This window comes from Aedes aegypti, chromosome 2 (assembly GCF_002204515.2).
Source record: "Aedes aegypti strain LVP_AGWG chromosome 2, AaegL5.0 Primary Assembly, whole genome shotgun sequence".
Lineage (NCBI taxonomy): Eukaryota > Metazoa > Arthropoda > Insecta > Diptera > Culicidae > Aedes > Aedes aegypti.
In genome coordinates, this window is record NC_035108.1 from 407,244,864 (window position 1) to 407,265,184 (window position 20,321).

At 35.4% G+C, this 20,321-nt stretch overlaps 1 protein-coding gene across 1 annotated transcript in view; it reads right to left on the reverse strand.

Moving 5' to 3' along the window:
• Positions 1-646: 646 nt before the first annotated feature.
• LOC5564830 (protein Wnt-6) overlaps positions 647-20,321 on the reverse strand; it is an 80,485-nt gene continuing 60,810 nt past the window's right edge. The window contains exons 4-5 of the mRNA XM_021847308.1: positions 1,845-2,407; positions 647-1,455 (exon numbers count right to left, since the gene is read on the reverse strand). Of these exons, the coding sequence (XP_021703000.1) occupies positions 994-1,455; positions 1,845-2,407 (1,025 nt within the window). The 3' untranslated portion in view covers positions 647-993. The remainder of the gene's footprint in view (positions 1,456-1,844; positions 2,408-20,321) is intronic.

Sequence of the window (20,321 nt, forward strand, 5' to 3'; positions counted from 1 at the left end):
TGGGCGTAGAGTATCATCGTACCAGCCACACGATATACGAATGCGAAAATGGCACGTTTGGCAAAGATCTCAGTTGGTAACAGTGGAAGTGCTCATTACAGCACTAAGCTGAGAAGCAGGCTTTGTCCTAGTGAGGACGTAATGCCAATTTAATTATTGCATAATTTCGGAATTTTCAGCAGCAGCTTTTCGTTAAAAATCAACCAAATTTACAAGATAATGTGTTCACTGTATTCTATTCTCCAACCAAAACACAGTGAACACATTTTCATCGATTTTTTTAGGATTTTTTTCAGAAAAAACTGCTTTTGAATTTTCGATGATGACGGAGCGTTGAACGTTATCCACCCAAGACAATTTGCCGAAGACATCGAACCTCTAGTAAGCATCTCCAGATTTTTAGAGGTTTTGGCCAACCTAAGTAAGTATCCACCCCATAGTGCGTCGTCGTCGGGGAGGTATTTTGCGCAAACGGGTGAAGACAGGACCGCATAAAAGCGATATTAATGGTTTGATTACACTCTAGCGTTGCTCTTATCACGCGATGTTATAAATGTTACTTACTTAGGCGTTGATGGTTGTTTGTGTTGCTCCATATAAGTAGTTCCAAACCAGTTGGGATTTTCTTTCGAATGCAAAACAGCAGTTTAGGAAATTGTATTCAAAGCATTGGTTTAACCACACTTAACAATAAATATTTGCCAACCTATTCTACTTATTAGTCAATCGGTTTTAGTAATAATCAATCCTAACATAGTGTTTAAAGCTTATTCAAAGATCTGGTAAGTCATACTGCGCCGTAAAACAACAATTTCTTGGGTTTGCTCAACTGGGTTCAATTTCAAATTCTACCTTTCATACCTTTAACATAACATTACAGCCAAAATCACTTCTAGAACAATACTCGTTTCCTCACTGTTGTCACTTGGATCAGTCTTGCCGGGTTTTTGCCTGAAGAGTTTCCATTCCGTATCCATCACTTGTTTATGATGCCTATTTACAGGTGTAGACCTCCTTGATATCGATGCAGGTACTACAGGTCACCTCGCAGCACCATTTGAAGCTGCATTTGCAATTTTTCTTGACCTCAACCTGTTTTCTGGACTGGCCTCGTTCGCAGCACATCAAATTGCAACCGTCGACACCGTTCGAAGTAATGTTACACTCCCGTCCATGAGTCCCCAGGGAACCCGTCTTCGGATTGGGTTCACAGAAATCGTCCGAATCTTCCGTGTACACCAGATCCCGTTTGGTGGGAAGCTTGATCGATGAGTCGTCCGGCATAAAACTGTGGCCATCGTTGCGGGCTATCACCTTGGTTGCTCCGTCAAAGTGTTCCTTGAGACGGGTTCCCACTTCCGAGAATGGAGGCATCTTCATCCAGCAGGTACGCATGGTGCAGGACCCGGACAGACCGTGACATTTGCACTCCATCCGCATGAATTGCTTGACCGCCTGTTTCATTGAGGGAAGAAAATTATTTGAAATGTAAGGCATTCAAAAACTGCAACCAATATAAGGACAATTCATTATGTTAATAAATAAATCTATTGTAATTATACACTAAAATATGTTTTTTTTATTTCAATTTTGGTGGGAATAGATGATCACAGAATTGAGATGGCATATGTTAATAAAACTCGAAGACATAAAATGAGGAAGCAATTAGGGATCTGTCTACTACCGTTGAAATTATTTTATTTTTCCTTCAACCTTTTGTCTTTCAACTTCACACATTTTGGCTTTCGGCTTTTTGTCATAGTTTCTAATGATTCAAATGCGTGCATATGGGTAAATTCCAGAAACTTAACGCTAAAAAACAACAATATCAAAATTACACTCACCAATCGCCCGGCATTGTTGTTGTGCAGCTTCACTAGCGTCCGAATGTCACTCTTCTTCCGCAGTCGAGCGTCTAGAAAATCCTTGGATTTCCTAAATCCAAAAATCACATTGTCATCGCATCCACCCCACTCCCAGCTGCCTTCCTTCCCTCCGTTGGCAGCGGTGGACTTCTGCTGCCCTTGCAACGTTTTCAAAACGTCCTTCTTGTTGGCACCTGGTACCGGCAGACTATTATAGTTAAAATTGCTATTGACATTCCGATACGAAGTAATCAGCATCGTGTTGCGAGTGTTCACCTTCCGTCCTGGGCCGGCTCCGTTCTTATCACCCTTACGACCGCCCTTTTTCCCACCACCAGGACCAGGTCCAGGTCCATTGATTCCTCCGGCGCCAAGTCCTGTGACGTCTCCAACCCCGGCACCCTGGGGGAAGTTCTGGACGCTCTTCTTGACGTGATTCTGGCAGGAGCATTCCACCAGATCGCCCATCGTACATGCCTTCGTAACGGCGTACGTGATTCCGGCGGCTGTGATCGCGTGTACAAACGCCGTCTCGCGGGTATCTGCCAAACAACGAGAAGAAAACAGTCCCAAACGTTAATAAACATATGGCGTGTGAATCCGGAGGCCCCCGAAAACCTCCGCGCAGGAGATAAGACCAAAATTGAAAGTCAATATAAATTTCCAGCTGAAGGGTACTGATAAAATAAATATCGTTTAATTAAATTATGTGCTGGCACCACTTTGTTCCCCCTCCATGGGCGTTGCTAGGATTTTCTTCAGGGGGAGGACGTGGCGGTTTTTGAGGATTTTAAATGTCAATTCATGAGTTTCACATGAAAACGATCATTATGCACAACCTCTGCACCCTCTTTTGTGTGAAACGTTATATGAAAGATATGTTCTAATGTGGCTAATTTTTATATTAAAATAATCAACTCATGAAATTCGAGTCCGCTGCGAAAGCCCAAGCTAGCGGTTATGTTCTTCACCGCAGGAGTGACTGACTATTTGTATGTTATTCGGTAGACCTGTGCGCCGAAATAATTAGTCGGCGGTGGCGTCATCGGCATCACGCCACACAGTGATGCGAAAGCGAAAAATAGCCGAAAAACTGACTTGCACTATTAATTTCCCAAATATTTTTGTATTTTTAATTGAATAGTCTTTTTCCAAGGTTTCATAAACATTGAGTGAAAATTGAAGTTTTGAGAGCATTTTGAAGAACACGACCGACGCGTCAATGTTTATACCAATGAAAGATTGTATGGAAGGACTTGCTTATGCAATTAAAAATCGCCAGAAGTCATTCATTGACATCTATAAAAATACAAACGCCGACCTGAAATGATATTTTTACGATGAAGAACATTGCTGGAGACTGCGAATTTAATCTTTGGGGAAAATTGGCTAAGCAGTCTTGGTAACAATTGGAAACAAGGTTTAAAATCTTTCCTGATGTTTCAACCCGTTTGGGGTCTTTTTTAAGGATTCGATTTTCTACTGGGTTTATTTTTTTTGTTTTGAATATTCAAAAAACCCAAAGCAAAACATATTTCAGCTACAATCAACGTTGGAAACCAAAGAAATCTGATTAAATTTATCCAGCAAAAACCCTTCCATATCTTTCTCTGAAAGTTTAGAAACAAAATATAAGTTTTAATATTACTGGCGCAAACAACATAAAAATATAAATTTTAGTTTTGAGTTTTAGATGGATGAATTGTTTATGAGGAGGCATTATTGCTGTGATATTTTTGAAAATACACCAACAATTTTCCTCTATCTAACAGTTTTTTTTTTATAAAATCTGTTAACAACAAGGCGAATAAAATTCAAAATCACAGATTAAATTATAACAGTGCAATCCTTCATAATGTTCTAATGGCTGTATGCAATTATATATTTGCATCATATTTCTATTATCTCAAGAAAATTCCTAACCTTTAAGAATAACGAATCCCAATGATTCCAATTATTTAGAGAAATCGAGAACATTGATAATATTTATGTGTTGTCAGTAAATGTGAAGCTGGTAAAATACGGCATACTATCATGGGCTGGTCAAATTGTGTAGATGTATGTGAAATTTTGCTAAGTTTGGAACGTTTTATAATTCATTCGGGTTCATGATGTGGCAAATTAACCTTTGAGCGGTTGAAATTAATCGAAATTAGTGTAAATCACTATTCTCCTATAAACCCCGTAATGAGGAAAGAACAAAAATACAAAAATCGACTTTTTCCAAATTTTTGCCGATGACAGATTTTTTAATATGCCGCAAGCTTATCTTGTCTACCAAGGCAAACTTTTAGTGGAAAAAGATCGGAGGTTCATGCAGATTCGATAATAAGTGTGTTCCAGCACACCGTGCGACGTAATTGTATGTTCTGCTCCTTTGTAAAATATATGGAAAAAACCAAATGAAATTCAATTTTGTTCACAAATATGAGCACACACTAGCACACATATGATACTAGTCTTAGATTGAAGGTTTTTTAATCAAGTTGCAGTAAATCATAGACTCATAGGTTTTCTGTCCTTTGACTAACCGTATTAAATGTGACAATTCTGAGTACGATAATATAATAATGAGTGTAATGAATACTTCTGTTTGGGTGCTAATCAAAAGGCATATTTGTATAAAAATCATTTCATGAGATACTTATATAACGATACTGAAGGATTCCATTTTCAAACCATTCACTAGTTGGGCTCAAGTGCCGTTTAGCCAGACGAAGCCAAATCACATGCTAATAACATAAAATTGCGATGTATTAAAAAATCACCTTGAAACGGGTTAATCATGCAATGGTGATCAATAGTTCTAAAACATGAACAATCTAGTCGATCAGATCAAAAAAAACTTTTTAAGAATATGAGAAATCTATTTCAAAACTTTTTTCCATCATTTGTATGGAGAGGAATCAATGTGCGCCATTGACAATTTTCGGCAGCGGCGGTGTCTGCATACATCGGCGTGGGAAAAATTGAACATGAAAATTGTTCGAAAATATTAATGATGAAACTGATTATGTATAAATGGTCAATTGCGATAGATTTTTCTGTCCTTCGATATTATTTCACTAGTTAAAAAAAAAAACTTGTTTTTAGACTCTATGCTGATTTTGTTCAATGAAGAACCGATGTGTAGCCATAACGCATGTAAATAGACAGATTTTTTCTTTTGTTCGTTTTATGCTTTTCAAAATAATACCTTGATGAAAGGCTTCTTCTTCTTTCTGGCGTTACGTCCCCACTGGGACAGAGCCTGCTTCTCAGTGTTCTTATGAGCACTTCCACAGTTATTAACTGAGAGCTTACTATGCCATGACCATTTTTGCATGCGTATATCGTGTGGCAGGTACGAAGATACTCTATGCCCTGGGGAGTCGAGAAAATTTCCAACCCGAAAAGATCCTCGACCGGTGGGATTCGAACCCACGACCCTCAGCTTGGTCTTGCTGAATAGCTGCGCGTTTACCGCTACGGCTATCTGGGCCCCATTGAATTGAAAGGCTATTGTTAACAAATGAAGGGAATGAGTCACACCTTTTGTATATTAGAAGTGTCAGTCCTGCCAAGAATTGCGAAATAACATTAACATTAACATTAACATTAACATTAACATTAACATTAACATTAACATTAACATTAACATTAACATTAACATTAACATTAACATTAACATTAACATTAACATTAACATTAACATTAACATTAACATTAACATTAACATTAACATTAACATTAACATTAACATTAACATTAACATTAACATTAACATTAACATTAACATTAACATTAACATTAACATTAACATTAACATAACATTAACATTAACATTAACATTAACATTAACATTAACATTACATTAACATTAACATTAACATTAACATTAACATTAACATTAACATTAACATTAACATTAACATTAACATTAACATTAACATTAACATTAACATTAACATTAACATTAACATTAACATTAACATTAACATTAACATTAACATTAACATTAACATTAACATTAACATTAACATTAACATTAACATTAACATTAACATTACATTAACATTAACATTACATTAACATTAAACATTAACATTAACATTAACATTAACATTAACATTAACATTAACATTAACATTAACATTAACATTAACATTAACATTAACATTAACATTAACATTAACATTAACATTAACATTAACATTAACATTAACATTAACATTAACATTAACATTAACATTAACATAAAGAGCCAGTTTGCGAGAACCGCAACCGTCTTTCCAAGGGAAGTTGTATTGATGTTCTCGGATCAGGCTGAAATTTGCAGTGATTCTTTTTTTTACATAAAAGAAGATATTTTGCAAATTTTAGATTTTTATATTAGGGGGAAATGGGACAAAATGACCCCCAATGATTTCATGTCACTAAAAATGCAAAATCACAAAAACTGATATTACTATAGTAAAAGTGCACGGATTGTGTTGAAATTTGGCATGATTACTCTACGTTATGTAAACTTTTAGATTGGCATGGTATTTGGATTTTAAAAGTACTTCAAATCGAAAAAATGAGTTTTTCGTCAAAATTTTAGTGATTTTCAAATCGATTTTTTTTTTACCAACCGAACTAGGTCAAAAATTTAAATATGACGTTTTGTAGGGCAACTCATGGGCTTTCATTTGAGGTATAATCCAAGTATGCCGTTTCAAAAATTTTCGAAAAAAAAATTTTTCGGGGTGGTGTTTGAACTTGAGCTATTTTGCGAGTACCGCAACCCCCTTGCCTAGAGAGGTTGTATTGATGTTCTTCGATCGAGCTGAAATTTACAGGAGTTGTTTTCCTATAAGAAAGAAGTTATTTCGCAAAAAATCAGATTTTTATATTAGGGGGAAGTGGTACAAAATAACCACTAATGATTTTATATGAAAACAAATATACAAAATGAATTAAACTGCTATAGCTATAGTAAAAATGCACGAATTTGTATGAAATCTGGCATGTTTACTTTACGTTACATGAACTTCAAAATAAACATGATATTTGGATTGAAAAAATGTGTCACATCGAAAAAAAAAAACTGTTTTGACGGTATGAGCAGCGTGTGAAGGCCTCCGATTATATCATACTGTGTTGCCGTTACCATATCTGAAAGAAATGTCATTTCCTTGCAAAAATGATTATGTGGATAACAATAAGGCATTGCACCAATGTTTTCAGTCAGCAGTAAGCGTTGTTTGGTTGGGAATCAACTACCACATTTTATCAATTTGGGTAATGTTTTGATGGGTTCGATTGGGAGGGCCACAAATGTGTGTACCTTATATGATGGTATGTTTGCTAGAGATCATTTAGTAAATGAGCTTAGTTTAGAGTTTAGACTGACTGCACATATGGCTGTTATGAGACATTGTACAGTTTATATCTTGAACAGAATTTTGACTTTTACTGGCCTTGATGTTTACAAATTTCACGAAAGAGTGAAATTGCATTTTCTCACGAAAATTAGGTATTTTTACAAAAAAAACCTTAAACGTTACAGTAATTCTTACGATTTTGTGTATTTTCCGACACTAATATATACGGGCTAATTGGGTTATTTTGATTCAATTTTAACTTATGAAAAGTGTAGTTCTGCCAAATGTGTTCCATTTTGAATAGTAATGAAAACATGGTGGGCTTCGTGGTCTTGCGGTTAGCGGCGTCAGTCGTCAAGGCGTATTGTGCCACGGGATGTGGGTTCGGTTCCCGCTCCACTCGGTGAAAACTTTTCGTCAAACGGAAAATTCATCGCTGGGCCACTGGGTGTTTCGTGTTGTCCGTTGCCTAATGTAAGTGATCGTTCAGTCTGTGCAGCTTATGTGCTGAAGACGGTGTAAATTGTCTTTATATTGAAAAACTATAGATTTAGCTCCATTTACTGTTTTAAACTGTATTTACATCATATTTTTGCAAAGTGGTGTCACTAAACTTTTAAACTATAACTTTGTATATTATTAGGTTACAATCACTATATAGAAAGCATATTTTTCATTCAATATAGTTGTATAAATGTTGTGAGTGTATTCGTTGGCACTATCACTAATACAAGTTCACCACGGAAAATACATCATGTCTGGAGTAACTTTTTCATTTTTATTAATTATTTATCAATGTTTACTGAATTATAAATCCGCGTCAAATAAGTAATCATGTTTATAACAAGTAAAGAATTAAAATAAACATATTAACCTTCAATTTAGCATTTTTTTGGTAAATTTTATCAGAATGTCCGGATATTGGTACCGTCCGGATTTTAATTCAGCACGGTACACCGCCAATGAGCCCTTGAGTTACCCTACAATACTTTACATATTTAGTTTTGTGATCTAGTTCGGTTGACAAAATATAAGTCGATTTGATAAAAAAAATGATTAAAAAAACAGGTTTTCTTCGATGTGAAACATTTTTTTTCAATCCAAATATCATGTTCATTTTGAAGTTCATGTAACATGCCAGATTTCAGTAAACATGCCAGATTTCATACAAATTCGTGCATTTTTACTATAGCTATAGCAGTTTAATTCATTTTGTATATTTGCTTTCATATTAAATCATTAGTGGTTAATTTGTATCACTTCCCCCTAATATTTTTTTCTATCTTTATTAACGAGATTTTTAGCCCTGGGCTTGTTCATCTCGGGACCAACGGCTTTACTTCCCTTCCGAAGGAAGTCGTCACTGAAATTTTTAGTGACTATCTCGGGGATGGGATTCTATCCCAGGTCCTCGGCGTGAGAGGCGTGTGTTCACCCTAATATGAAAAATTGAAATTTTGCGAAATAACTTCTTTTAAATAAGAAAACAACTCCTGTAAATTTCAGCTCGAACGAAGAACCTCTCTAGGCAAGGGGGTTGCGGTACTCGCAAAATGGCTCAAGTTCAAACACTACCCAGAAAAAAAAATTTTTCGAAAATTTTTGAAACGGCATATTTGGATTACACCTCAAATGAAAGCCCATGAGTTGCCCTACAAAACGTCATATTTAAATTTTTAACCTAGTTCGGTTGGTAAGAAAAAAATCGATTAAAATTTTTATGAAAAACTCATTTTTTTCGATTTGAAGTACTTTTAAAATCCAAATAGCATACCAATCTAAAAGTTTATATAACGTAGAGTAATCATGCCAAATTTCAACATAATCCGAGCACTTTTACTATAGTTCTATCAGTTTTTGTGATTTTGCATGTTTGATGACATGAAATCATTGGGGGTCATTTTGTCCCACTTCCCCCTAATATAAAAATCTAAAATTTTGCAAAACATCTTTTTTTATACAGAAGAACAATCCCTGAAAATTTCAGCATGATCGGAGAACTTCGATACAAGAAGGGGTTGCGGTTCTCGCGAACTGGCTCTTAATATTAACATTAACATTAACATTAACATTAACATTAATATTAACATCAACATTAACATTAACATTAACATTAACATTAACATTAACATTAACATTAACATTAACATTAACATTACATTAACATTAACATTAACATTAACATTAACATTAACATTAACATTAACATTAACATTAACATTAACATTAACATTAACATTAACATTAACATTAACATTAACATTAACATTAACATTAACATTAACATTAACATTAACATTAACATTAACATTAACATTAACATTAACATTAACATTAACATTAACATTAACATTAACATTAACATTAACATTAACATTAACATTAACATTAACATTACATTAACATTAACATTAACATTAACATTAACATTAACATTAACATTAACATTAACATTAACATTAACATTAACATTAACATTAACATTAACATTAACATTAACATTAACATTAACATTAACATTAACATTAACATTAACATTAACATTAACATTAACATTAACATTAACATTAACATTAACATTAACATTAACATTAACATTAACATTAACATTAACATTAACATTAACATTAACATTAACATTAACATTAACATTAACATTAACATTAACATTAACATTAACATTAACATTAACATTAACATTAACATTAACATTAACATTAACATTAACATTAACATTAACATTAACATTAACATTAACATTAACATTAACATTAACATTAACATTAAACATTAACATTAACATTAACCATTAACATTAACATTAACATTAACATTAACATTAACATTAACATTAACATTAACATTAACATTAACATTAACATTAACATTAACATTAACATTAAAAAGTAGATGAAAACATGGTGTGAAAATACAAATAATAAAACAGTTGAGCTTTTGCAGTTTGTGCTAAGATATTTCCAAACTCAAGTTTTAATGAACGGATCTGCTGAGGGATGATTCAAATATTACATATGGAAAAATTTGTCAATATTAGACTCTCTATCTCCGCGTAACAGATATTATGTGTAAAATTTAACAAAATTGTATGAAACTTAACACTGCGGAAGACCTCTTTTCTCCCCATATTGCGTTACGTAATATTGAATGATCCCTAAATGAATTATTTAACTTGGTGCCATTACGTTAGGGCTTTTTTGTAGAATTGTAATAGACTTGTTTTTTATTAATGCATTTTTTCACATTATAGATTCAATATTATTATCATTCGGTCATATCTATAGAATGATTCATAATGCCCTACAGTTATGACTTTCTTATCGTCTACATTTTTTTACGTAATTGAAAAAAAAAATATGAGTATTAACACATATTTTGCTTTTCGGTAATCCAACCCGTATTGTTATTAAATTAGTTAACTCATAACACGTGGTAAAGATTAATAAATAGTGGGTGAAATTATGAAACAAAAATCCACGTGCTCGGCTGGAATTCGAACCCAGGACTCTTGTATGCTAGACAAGCGCTTTACCAGCTAGGCTACCGAGCCACTTAGTGATCCAATAACCTAGTTGATTACAAGTTTCGAATTCAAAACCCCACAGATCACGAAGATTCCTTTCATAACCCACATCCATACATCTCATTAAGCTTCCTCCCTGGTATAGTACCAATGAGTTACATAGAATATCCAATTTGAAACATTGGAACAAATGTAAAAAAAAATAATAATTTCAGGCAAAAATCGTTACAATATTCTATTGTCACGATTACTGCGTTACATATTTAAGTTAAGTAAATCGAAAACGTGTTTTTTTTTCTCTTATAAGCAGGTGAAATCAACTCACCTGTAAAAAATCTGAACTGCTACGGCAAATGAAATGTAACACTGCGGAACACGGTTTTGTCTCAAGTACCAAAATACCACTATTTACTTAATTAAAGGTTGCTGAATCCATTGCCGTTTTCAGAAACATCATAGCACGACTAGGTTTCGAGATATTGGATATTGAAAATACTAAATTTGACTATTTCAGCCAACTTGCATGCAAGTTTGCCAGCTTGTATGGCAATTTATTTGCTTAATTTGCTTCAGAACTCATACTTCATGTGAATAACAATACTTATCAACAAAGTTAATAATATTTTTGATGCTCAAAAGTTATTTTTTGATGGTTTAGAAAAGTATTGTATATTGCCATATAAGAGAAATGAAGAGTTTTGTATGGAGATTGTTAGTATGTTGAATAAATCGATTTAATCAAAATTTAACCGTGCAATTTCAATCAAAGTATATCTGAAATGAAAGTTAAAGGCACATTTTGCATGCTTGATGAATTATATCACGAACAATTTTGATAAATCATACTTTAAATTTCATGTAAACATCAATTAACACAGTGTTTTATCCAACTTTGGCGACCTGTAGCTAAAAATCCTGACGTGCTGGAACATTTCTGAGAACGGCATTAGATTCAGCAATCCCAAATCTACTAGAGACACGTAATTTGATCCTTGAGACACGCAAAAATGTCATTTTTGTTGCGCTGTGTAATATGTTGTTAACAAAAAGTTAATAAAATCTTAAGTTTGTTTTGCCAAATAAGGATGATGGTGTCGTCTAATAACACAGAACACCTAGATATAAGAAATTAATGTAATATTTGGAATGATACTAATAAAGAAAAAAAAATTAAACACAAGACGTATTTCCGTGGCAGTTTTTGTTTTTTGTTTTTTTTTTTGCAATGATCAGTGGAGGGACAACTGACATGACCCTGTCTCCTCTTGCTACGCACATGCCCCAATCGGGTACGACCGGCCTGTGGGAGAAATCTCCAAAATTTGCATAAATAAATACGGCCGATTGCGCAGGTTCTTCAGGGTCCCTGTTCGGGTCTCGCGGGTGGCGCTAATTGATTTCAAAATACGCAACCGATGATAGCCTAACATCATTTGCATTTGCTAAACGATGTTGCCACTGGATCGCCCGGCCACGAGCATTGGTAGAGTTGACTCTTCACAGTCAATATTGGCTCCCCGAATCGATGAGGATTTGATGACTCTTTTTTTGGTTTCGCTCTGGGGACGCACCCCAAAGCGACAAACCATTTAACAATTTCTCGTCAAACAGATTGGAGTTTTGTTTGTTCCTCCGGAGAGTTATGGAAAACGTACCATCATCGACTGAATCTGATTAAGTCATTTTCGGTGTTCCGACGTGATGTCGTTTGTTTGCAATGGGTCGATTTGTTGTGTAGGCGGAGGCGCCAGCGAGAGTCGTTTCAGCGTACGGTTTAAATCAAAGCCGCATGAATTACTTCACTCTTGGAAAATCAACAAACAATTACGATGCTCCGTTCGTTTGCTCGTGGAAGGCACCGCCAAGGTGGGTGTTGATGGCAATGGAAAATTGGTTACATTTTAGCGAGAAGCGGTTAGTGAATGATTTAGTTGGAAACGAGGGACGATCGATGCAGCTTTTGTGTACTAGCTGTTAAGTTTTCTTCAAAGCAAATGCTTCAGACATATTTTACTTAAATCTGCAGTACAAAACAGGGTGCATTTGCTGCTGAAAAAAAATATGGGGTGTCCCAGAACGACTTTTGAAAACAAGAATGATAATATTTTGACAGACAAATAAATATTGATAATAAATTTTCGAGCTGTTTAGTGTAATACCTATAAATGAAAAATCGATTTAAGTACTGTACCATTTAATTCCACTAGAGTTTGTATCCTTTGACAGATACGCGTATTTCGACCTCAGCTATAAGGCCGTCTTCAATGTCGTGTACTAGACTCGAAGTCGAGTCTAGTCGCACATTGTATTGTAAGTATAACTAATAATCCAAAAAAAATCTTCGCCTTCTTAACAGAATGGGACTGAAGTTCTGCAGAGTTTAGGTTTAGATTTAATGCAATACACAACCGTTGTTTACGCAGTCAATTTGTACCACATTGTCAAAGCTGCCAGCTTCTATCACCATCAATCGAACATCAAATCTGGAATGGCACCGGCGACATTAATTCACTAATTCGTTCTCTCGACGATACACCCATCGAACATAAGCCATCTAGTAGTGAAACCAGCAACGACTCGTCTACTAGTCAACTTGGCAAACGCAAAACGCAACAAAATTGATCAAGTTTCAGCCTCGTGTCAACCAGTCAATTCACCCGTCAGTAATCCGTCCGCAGTCCGTCCTTTCGGACCATTTGTGTGTTCGTGATCGTCGAACCAAATTGATTGTAAACCGATCACGCGCGAGGTGATCTCCGGGCCTTCTGTAATCGAAACGTATTTACCATTTAGCCTTTGCCCATTTGGCATCAAGCTACAGCTACAGTGGTGGACATTCGTTCTTACCAAGAAGTACCAAGAAACCCAAGAAGTTAGTTAAAGTGTTTATATCATGAGTGTATTATCATGATGATCAAATGGCAATTAAAAACGTTTGTTATGAACGGGACGAAATATTCATAAAAGCATTTCAAAATATATCATAAAATGTAACAAAGGGAGGACATAATACGAACTTTCATTCAAAGACCAAAAACTGTTAGCAAAGAAAATAACATGCGTGAACAATGATTAATTATAGTTATCCTTTACAATTAAGACTGATTACTCGTTATTTTTATTCTGTAACCAAAAGTGAAGTTTAATATAAAGTTATAGTATTCCAGTAGTCCCATTTTTTGGGAAATTTCCTATCCATTCCAGAAACTCGACTAAACGAATGTCGACCACTGTAGTTGTCGGTAGTTGTGAGCTTGTCTGGGGAGTCACTATTTGCCCGCTGATTGGCGTGTCGTGTCCAACTCGAAATAGGATCAAACAGTGCCCAGCTGGTCCCCCCTCTCCATGACTCGAGGGATCCCTCCTCGGATCGAGCAGGGACAATTTACCTGTCAATTTGTGAATACCTTAAATAAACTTTATGCGATCGAATCATGGTTAATGTTTATTGAATTTAAGTGATGTAATCTTGACAATTTCAATGAGATTGTTTATCTTCAAACGTAGTGAGTTGCGGACTATATGCCAGAAGATCGACAAGAAAGGACGACCGGAGATGGAATCTGAAAGGCAAATCTGCCTTCAATTGATAGCTGGGACTTGGGCAGGGGAGGATTGTGATTTACAACCCCTTTCAGGTAGCGTATCTTCACGACGACGAAAGGTGATCCAAATGCATAGCGTATACTCGTTACTGCTCTGCATTAACCCTTTCAGGACGGAGGGGCCTTCCTTAGTCGAGTCCGTGGCAACAAAACAAAGTCATGCTGAGGATGTGTGAGTTCGATTCCCGGTCGGTCCAGTATCTATCCGTAATGAAAATTTTCTTGACTTCCCTGGGCATAGCGTATCATCGTACCTGCCACACGATTGATGAATGCGAAAATGGACACTTTGGCAAAGAAAGCTCTCAGTTAATAATTGTGGAAAAGTTCAACGCTAAAACTGTTACACAGCAGAATTGTACCACGATGCTAAATGTATCCTTTATACCTCAATATTGAATATGTTAAGCAGCCGTAGCTGTGATTTACTTGTAACAATGTGTACTTTAACTTTTCTTTACTAAGTGCGTAAATATAGTTTAGAAAATTATATGGGAAACTATGTAATGGAATGATGAGTGACACAGAAATAGTCTAATTTGCTTTCAACTTATGCCCAGTAAACACAAAATCGTATACGATAGCGAATAAGAGTACAGAAGTGGAGGCGATATACGCACATGTGCCATAAGGCTGCATGAAAAATGTACGTATATCGCCTCCACATTTGCACTCTTATATCCTATTATATGCGATCGTGTGTTTACTGGGTGCTTTGTTCATCGGGCTGCAAGTCTCTTAAATGAAGAATTCATCTATTTTATGCTCTGTAGTTTGGTTCAGACATTATTTACCTATGAAGTATTGTATCATGTTGTTGGTCATACATGCCATATACCTATTTCAGATTACACTGGAATATCGTATATGGATCTACAAGCGTAATCTATGAATCTTTGAAATCTTTGCATATGCAAAGAAATTCAGAGCAATATGTTGCTATGATTTTGCTGTTGTATTGTTGTGTTACATTCAAAAGATGTTCTGAGTCATTCAAGGACTTCTAAGAATATATGTCTTAGAATCTACAGACGTATTAAGGTGCATAGTGGGCGATTTTTGATGAAGTACACACTAATAGTAATTCAATGAAGTATGTTTCATTGAATCTATATACAACTCCTTTAACACAAATTGAAATCGATATATTTCAAAATCTAAATAATTTAGAAACATGGAGTGTTCAGGGGGCCTTCCTTAGCCGAGTGGTGAGCGTCCGCAGCTACAAAGCAAAGCCATGCTGAAGGTGTCTGGGTTTGATTCCCGGCTGGTCCAGGATCTTTTCGTAATGGAAATTTCCTTGACTTCCCTGGGCATAGAGTATCATCGTACCTGCCACATGATATACGAATGCGAAAATGGCCACTTTGGCAAAGAAAGCTCTCAGTTAATAACTGTGGAAGTGCTCATAAGAACACTAAGCTTAGAAGCAGGCTCTGTCCCAGTGCGGACGTTAATGCCACGAAGAAGAAGAAGAAGAAGAAGAAGAAGAAGAAGAAGAAGAAAAAGAAGAAGAAAAGTGTTCAGTATTCTATATGTTGGTACCTCATTCAATTCGGAATTAGACCGCTATGTGGCACTAGTGTGCATTAAACTTTTATTTTATTTTTATTTTTTTTTTTTTTTGCAAATATTTCAGGAGCCTGCCTATATGGAAAGATGGCGTTTTCAACAAAGTTTATCAGTAACTCGAGGGCTTTCATTGTTCGAGCATGGTATTCAAAAATGTTGCCACCAGGCGGCACTAGTGAGCATGAAATTTCGTTTGTTTCAGATGTCTCTATAGCCTGTACACTTAGAAAGATGGCGTCTTCGGCAAAGTTGTTCAGTAGCTCAAGGGCTATCATCATTCTACCCAAGAGATTTGAGATTTTGTTACCATGCGGCGCTAGTAAGCATGACATTTTTGTTTTGAAAATATATCAGGATCCTGGTTCCTGACCATTAAGAAAGATGGCATCTTCGACATAGCCATCATTAATTTAGTCAATCTCCAATTTCAAGGCCTAAATAAAGATAGTCTTTGAGCTACTGAACAACTCAGCCGAAGACGCCATTTCATGAGCGAAGCTTCAGTGCTTGGTACGATATACCTTTAGAAGTTGAAGATCATCCTTTAAGTTAAGAACTTGGAGCGCTAGGGGCACTTTTTGTGACTTGCAGTGTATGAACTTTGAGGGATAAGAATGCAAACTTTGATATTTCTAGTTTCCTGATGAAGAAACAGTTAGAACGACACCAACGTGAGAAATCTCGAGGACCAAAAAACTATTACAGGGAAAGGATTAACATATTACATAAATACATAATTTGGTTGAGAACTGCAAAACCATTTGGACGTTTATTCAACTATTATGACCTAGGCTTTATTCATGTTTGTGTGTTCCTTTCTTCTTCATTCTTCTTCCAACTTTCCCTAATGTGTGTGCGAGTTTTTTATCCTACTTCTATCGACGTTTAACGATCATATTCACTACACTTTTTTATTAAATTTATGGAAGGGATTATTAGAGTATGTTTAAGAGAAAACAAAATTCTAATTGAACTTTAACAAATCAATTCACTTTTGCAAAAGAAAAAAACTAAATCCTAGAATCACTAGTAAGGCGAGCAAATACCTTTAAACTCTTATATGTTGCTTATCTTGACAGATAGGCCTATTTCGTCTGCAACTTACAGACTTCTTCAGTGTCGAGTGCTCGACTTGCTAGTGATTTTAGTATTTTTTAATTTTTTTTTGCAAAAGTGAAATGAGATGTTAAAGTTTAATTAGTAAATCATTTCCATCTTTTCAAGCTCGATTAGTTGTGTGGAATTTCTATGCATGCGCATGGTAAGTAGGTTTTGTTTTGTTACTCACGGCCTCTTTTTAGTAGCTGCGATGAATGCCGCTGGCAAAGCAGAAGTACCGGAAGAAGAATGCGACGGTAAAGTAGAACGCCGGTTTTAGCGGAGCGACGATGGACGCTAGAAATCACATGCGCCGGGGACGGATGACGCAATTGACGATGAAGGGGATCGTTGTATGCTTCACACGTGGTTTGTCCACGTGCTAAGAAAAATTTTATTGAAATTTGTTACCTTAAGGTTTTTCCCACAAACCGGGACTTTTGAACGCTGAAGCGTGGGGTCAAGGATAGCGTTTGGTGAGTTGATGCGGTGTGCCAAGCTTGGGAAATTAATCGCTAGACTACAATCCTATATAAAAAGCTGTCAAACGATTGTTCGACGCATCAAGCAAAAAAAAAATCTCCACACAATAAAAAAAATCACAATAACCATTCTCAATTCACAATTGTATACACAAACTAACTTCACCGCACTTAATCTTTTATCTGTAGGTTAATGAACTTTACATGGCTAACATAAAGGAACAATCATAAATTTTAACCTAAAAGACTTCTCACATTGTAACTTTTAACCAAATTAAACACACCAAGACACTTACAATTATTTACGCACTCTCGCCTTTTCCACGGTCCTGGTCAGAATGGACGAGTAGAAAGATAAGGTGTGATTTTACATCTTCGTAGACGGAAGTACCGAAGTAATTAAACGACCTTTTCAAACGACGATCCTCATCAACGACGAATGAGAACCGATTGAAGCGCTATCTCTTTCGCTATCATCCCATCTGAATGAGCTGTATCGTCCTGTCTATTTCTAGACCCCGAGCTATTTTTAACGATCGTATATTTTCAGGCTTGAAATTTTAACCTCAGGCTTATTCGTGTTTAGTAGTGTAGTGTGTAAGGCGACAGAGACTTTTATTTGATAAAGTATTTGTAAAAAGTGACTTGTATACAGGTTTTGTATGCGGTTTTAGAAGGGTGCATTTAGTTTTGAGCTGTGATTATGAATATCGCATACATTCTTCTTCTTCTTCTTCTTTCTGGCGTTACGTCCCAACTGGGACAAAGCCTGCTTCTCAGATTAGTGTTCTTATGAGCACTTCCACAGTTATTAACTGAGACCTTTTTTTAGCCGATCGACCATTTTTGCATGTGTATATCGTGTAGCAGGTACGATGATACTCTATGCCCTGGGAATCGAGAAAATTTCCTTTTACGAAAAGATCCTCGACCAGCGGGACTCGAACCCACGACCCTCAGCATGGTCATGCTGAATAGCTGCGCATTTACCGCTACGGCAATCTGGGCCCAATACATTCATTCAAGTGAACTATTAAATTTAAGCTAACGTTTGTGGATTCTAAACGATAAAAAACGATATTTTCGGAAAGAAATAGTCGATCAAAGTCATAGAAACAGTGTTGTAAGCAATCGCGGTAGTCGACACGTTGCAAACTCTAGTGGAATTAAATGGCAGCGCTTCCCTTAAACATCACAACATGAGAGTTCAAACGAATGTGAGAAAGAAAAATGTCAGTTGAATGCCTCTGACCACGCTAGATTCGTAACGGTTTTGTTTCTGTCATTTTCCGTAGTAGGCGCTGATTTTATTGTATGTGTGCCACATTCGACATAACAAGCAAGAACAAACTAATCATGTTGTTTATGATCCGATATGTCTGAATTATATGCAAAAATTATGATTTATGCAAATGTTATTGTGTCACATGACATTCAATTGACAGTTATTTTGTGTTTCTCGATGTTCATTTCACCGTGAATGTGTTGTCGTGTCGAATGTTTACAGCACTGCATAGAAAAGGATGATAAGATGATTTTGAGCCTTGGTTGCGCTGGTAGATTGAATGATGTGAAACCAAAAAATTTTTTTGAGAACCTAGAATGGTGGTCACCTAGAAGCGGCTCTCAGAAGATTTTGTGTACCCTGCGAACGAGTTTCGTTATACACGTAATGTGGCCCGCATGTTACTATTTCTCAATAAAACATTCCTTTGTCCTTGCAATTTTTTGCAAAAAGACAAAAAATGTCATTGAATCATGGCGAATGTATCTGCGGCTCTTCGTGATAGTCATTTGAATGATTATGAAGAATAAAATCAAATTGACTGTATTTATCAGCTCAGAAACAGCTCATACATTTGCAAGTAATCCAAAGTATCCTAAATTTTATCTCTGAATGGTTAAAAAACATCTGTTCAGCTTGTTATAGGTTCCAGAATTGAAAAAGATATCCTAGTATTGTAGAAAAGTCAGCATACTGCTATTTTCTTTTTTTTTTTTTGAAGCACAAATATTTTTTTTATTAAATTTGTTTTGAAAACTGATATATTAAGTTAAGTTAAGTTTCTAGAATTTATAATAATCAGAATGTTTGACTCGTGCAATGCACACTTGATAGATAAGCAAAGTAGGGTTTGTTACATATTGCCCGAGCAAAGTTGGGTGACAAAAAGATAACAAGTTATGTTATCCGATAACAAGCATTTGATAACATAGTTTGTTTTTATTTTGGTTGAATAAGCAGGCAACATAACAAACGTGATAACAAAACTTTACACTAAAAATATCATATAAATATCTCATTGTGTTATCATAAGTAACGCATTGATAACAAGTTTTGTTATCCAGTAAATTTCCCTCATTGCTAACTCATTATAAAGATCGAATTATGATAACAAACATTTGACGTCATTCACCTGTCGGTGGCATCTTCGATCTGACAGCTCAAAATTCGTTAAATACAAGAGACTTCGAATTGATAATAAAAAATAACAAAATGAAATCATGATGTACATCTTGTTATCACTATGTTGTGCGGTTGTTATTTGACTTTGCTCGGGTGGTCAGCATTAAGTTTACTGCACTGAAAGCTTTTTATGTTTTCAAGCTTTCCAATAGTATCTTCAGAAACTTTTTTCAATTAACAGTAAGAAAAAACATAATTCTTAAAATAATACATTTTTTGGCTATAGTAGATTTAGTCTCTCACACTCTTTTGCTTCTAGAACCCAGTTAGTGGACCAGTATTTTTTGGTCTTTATTCAGGATTATCGCTTGGTCCACTCTGCTTGAGAGCATGTTCCGATATTTTT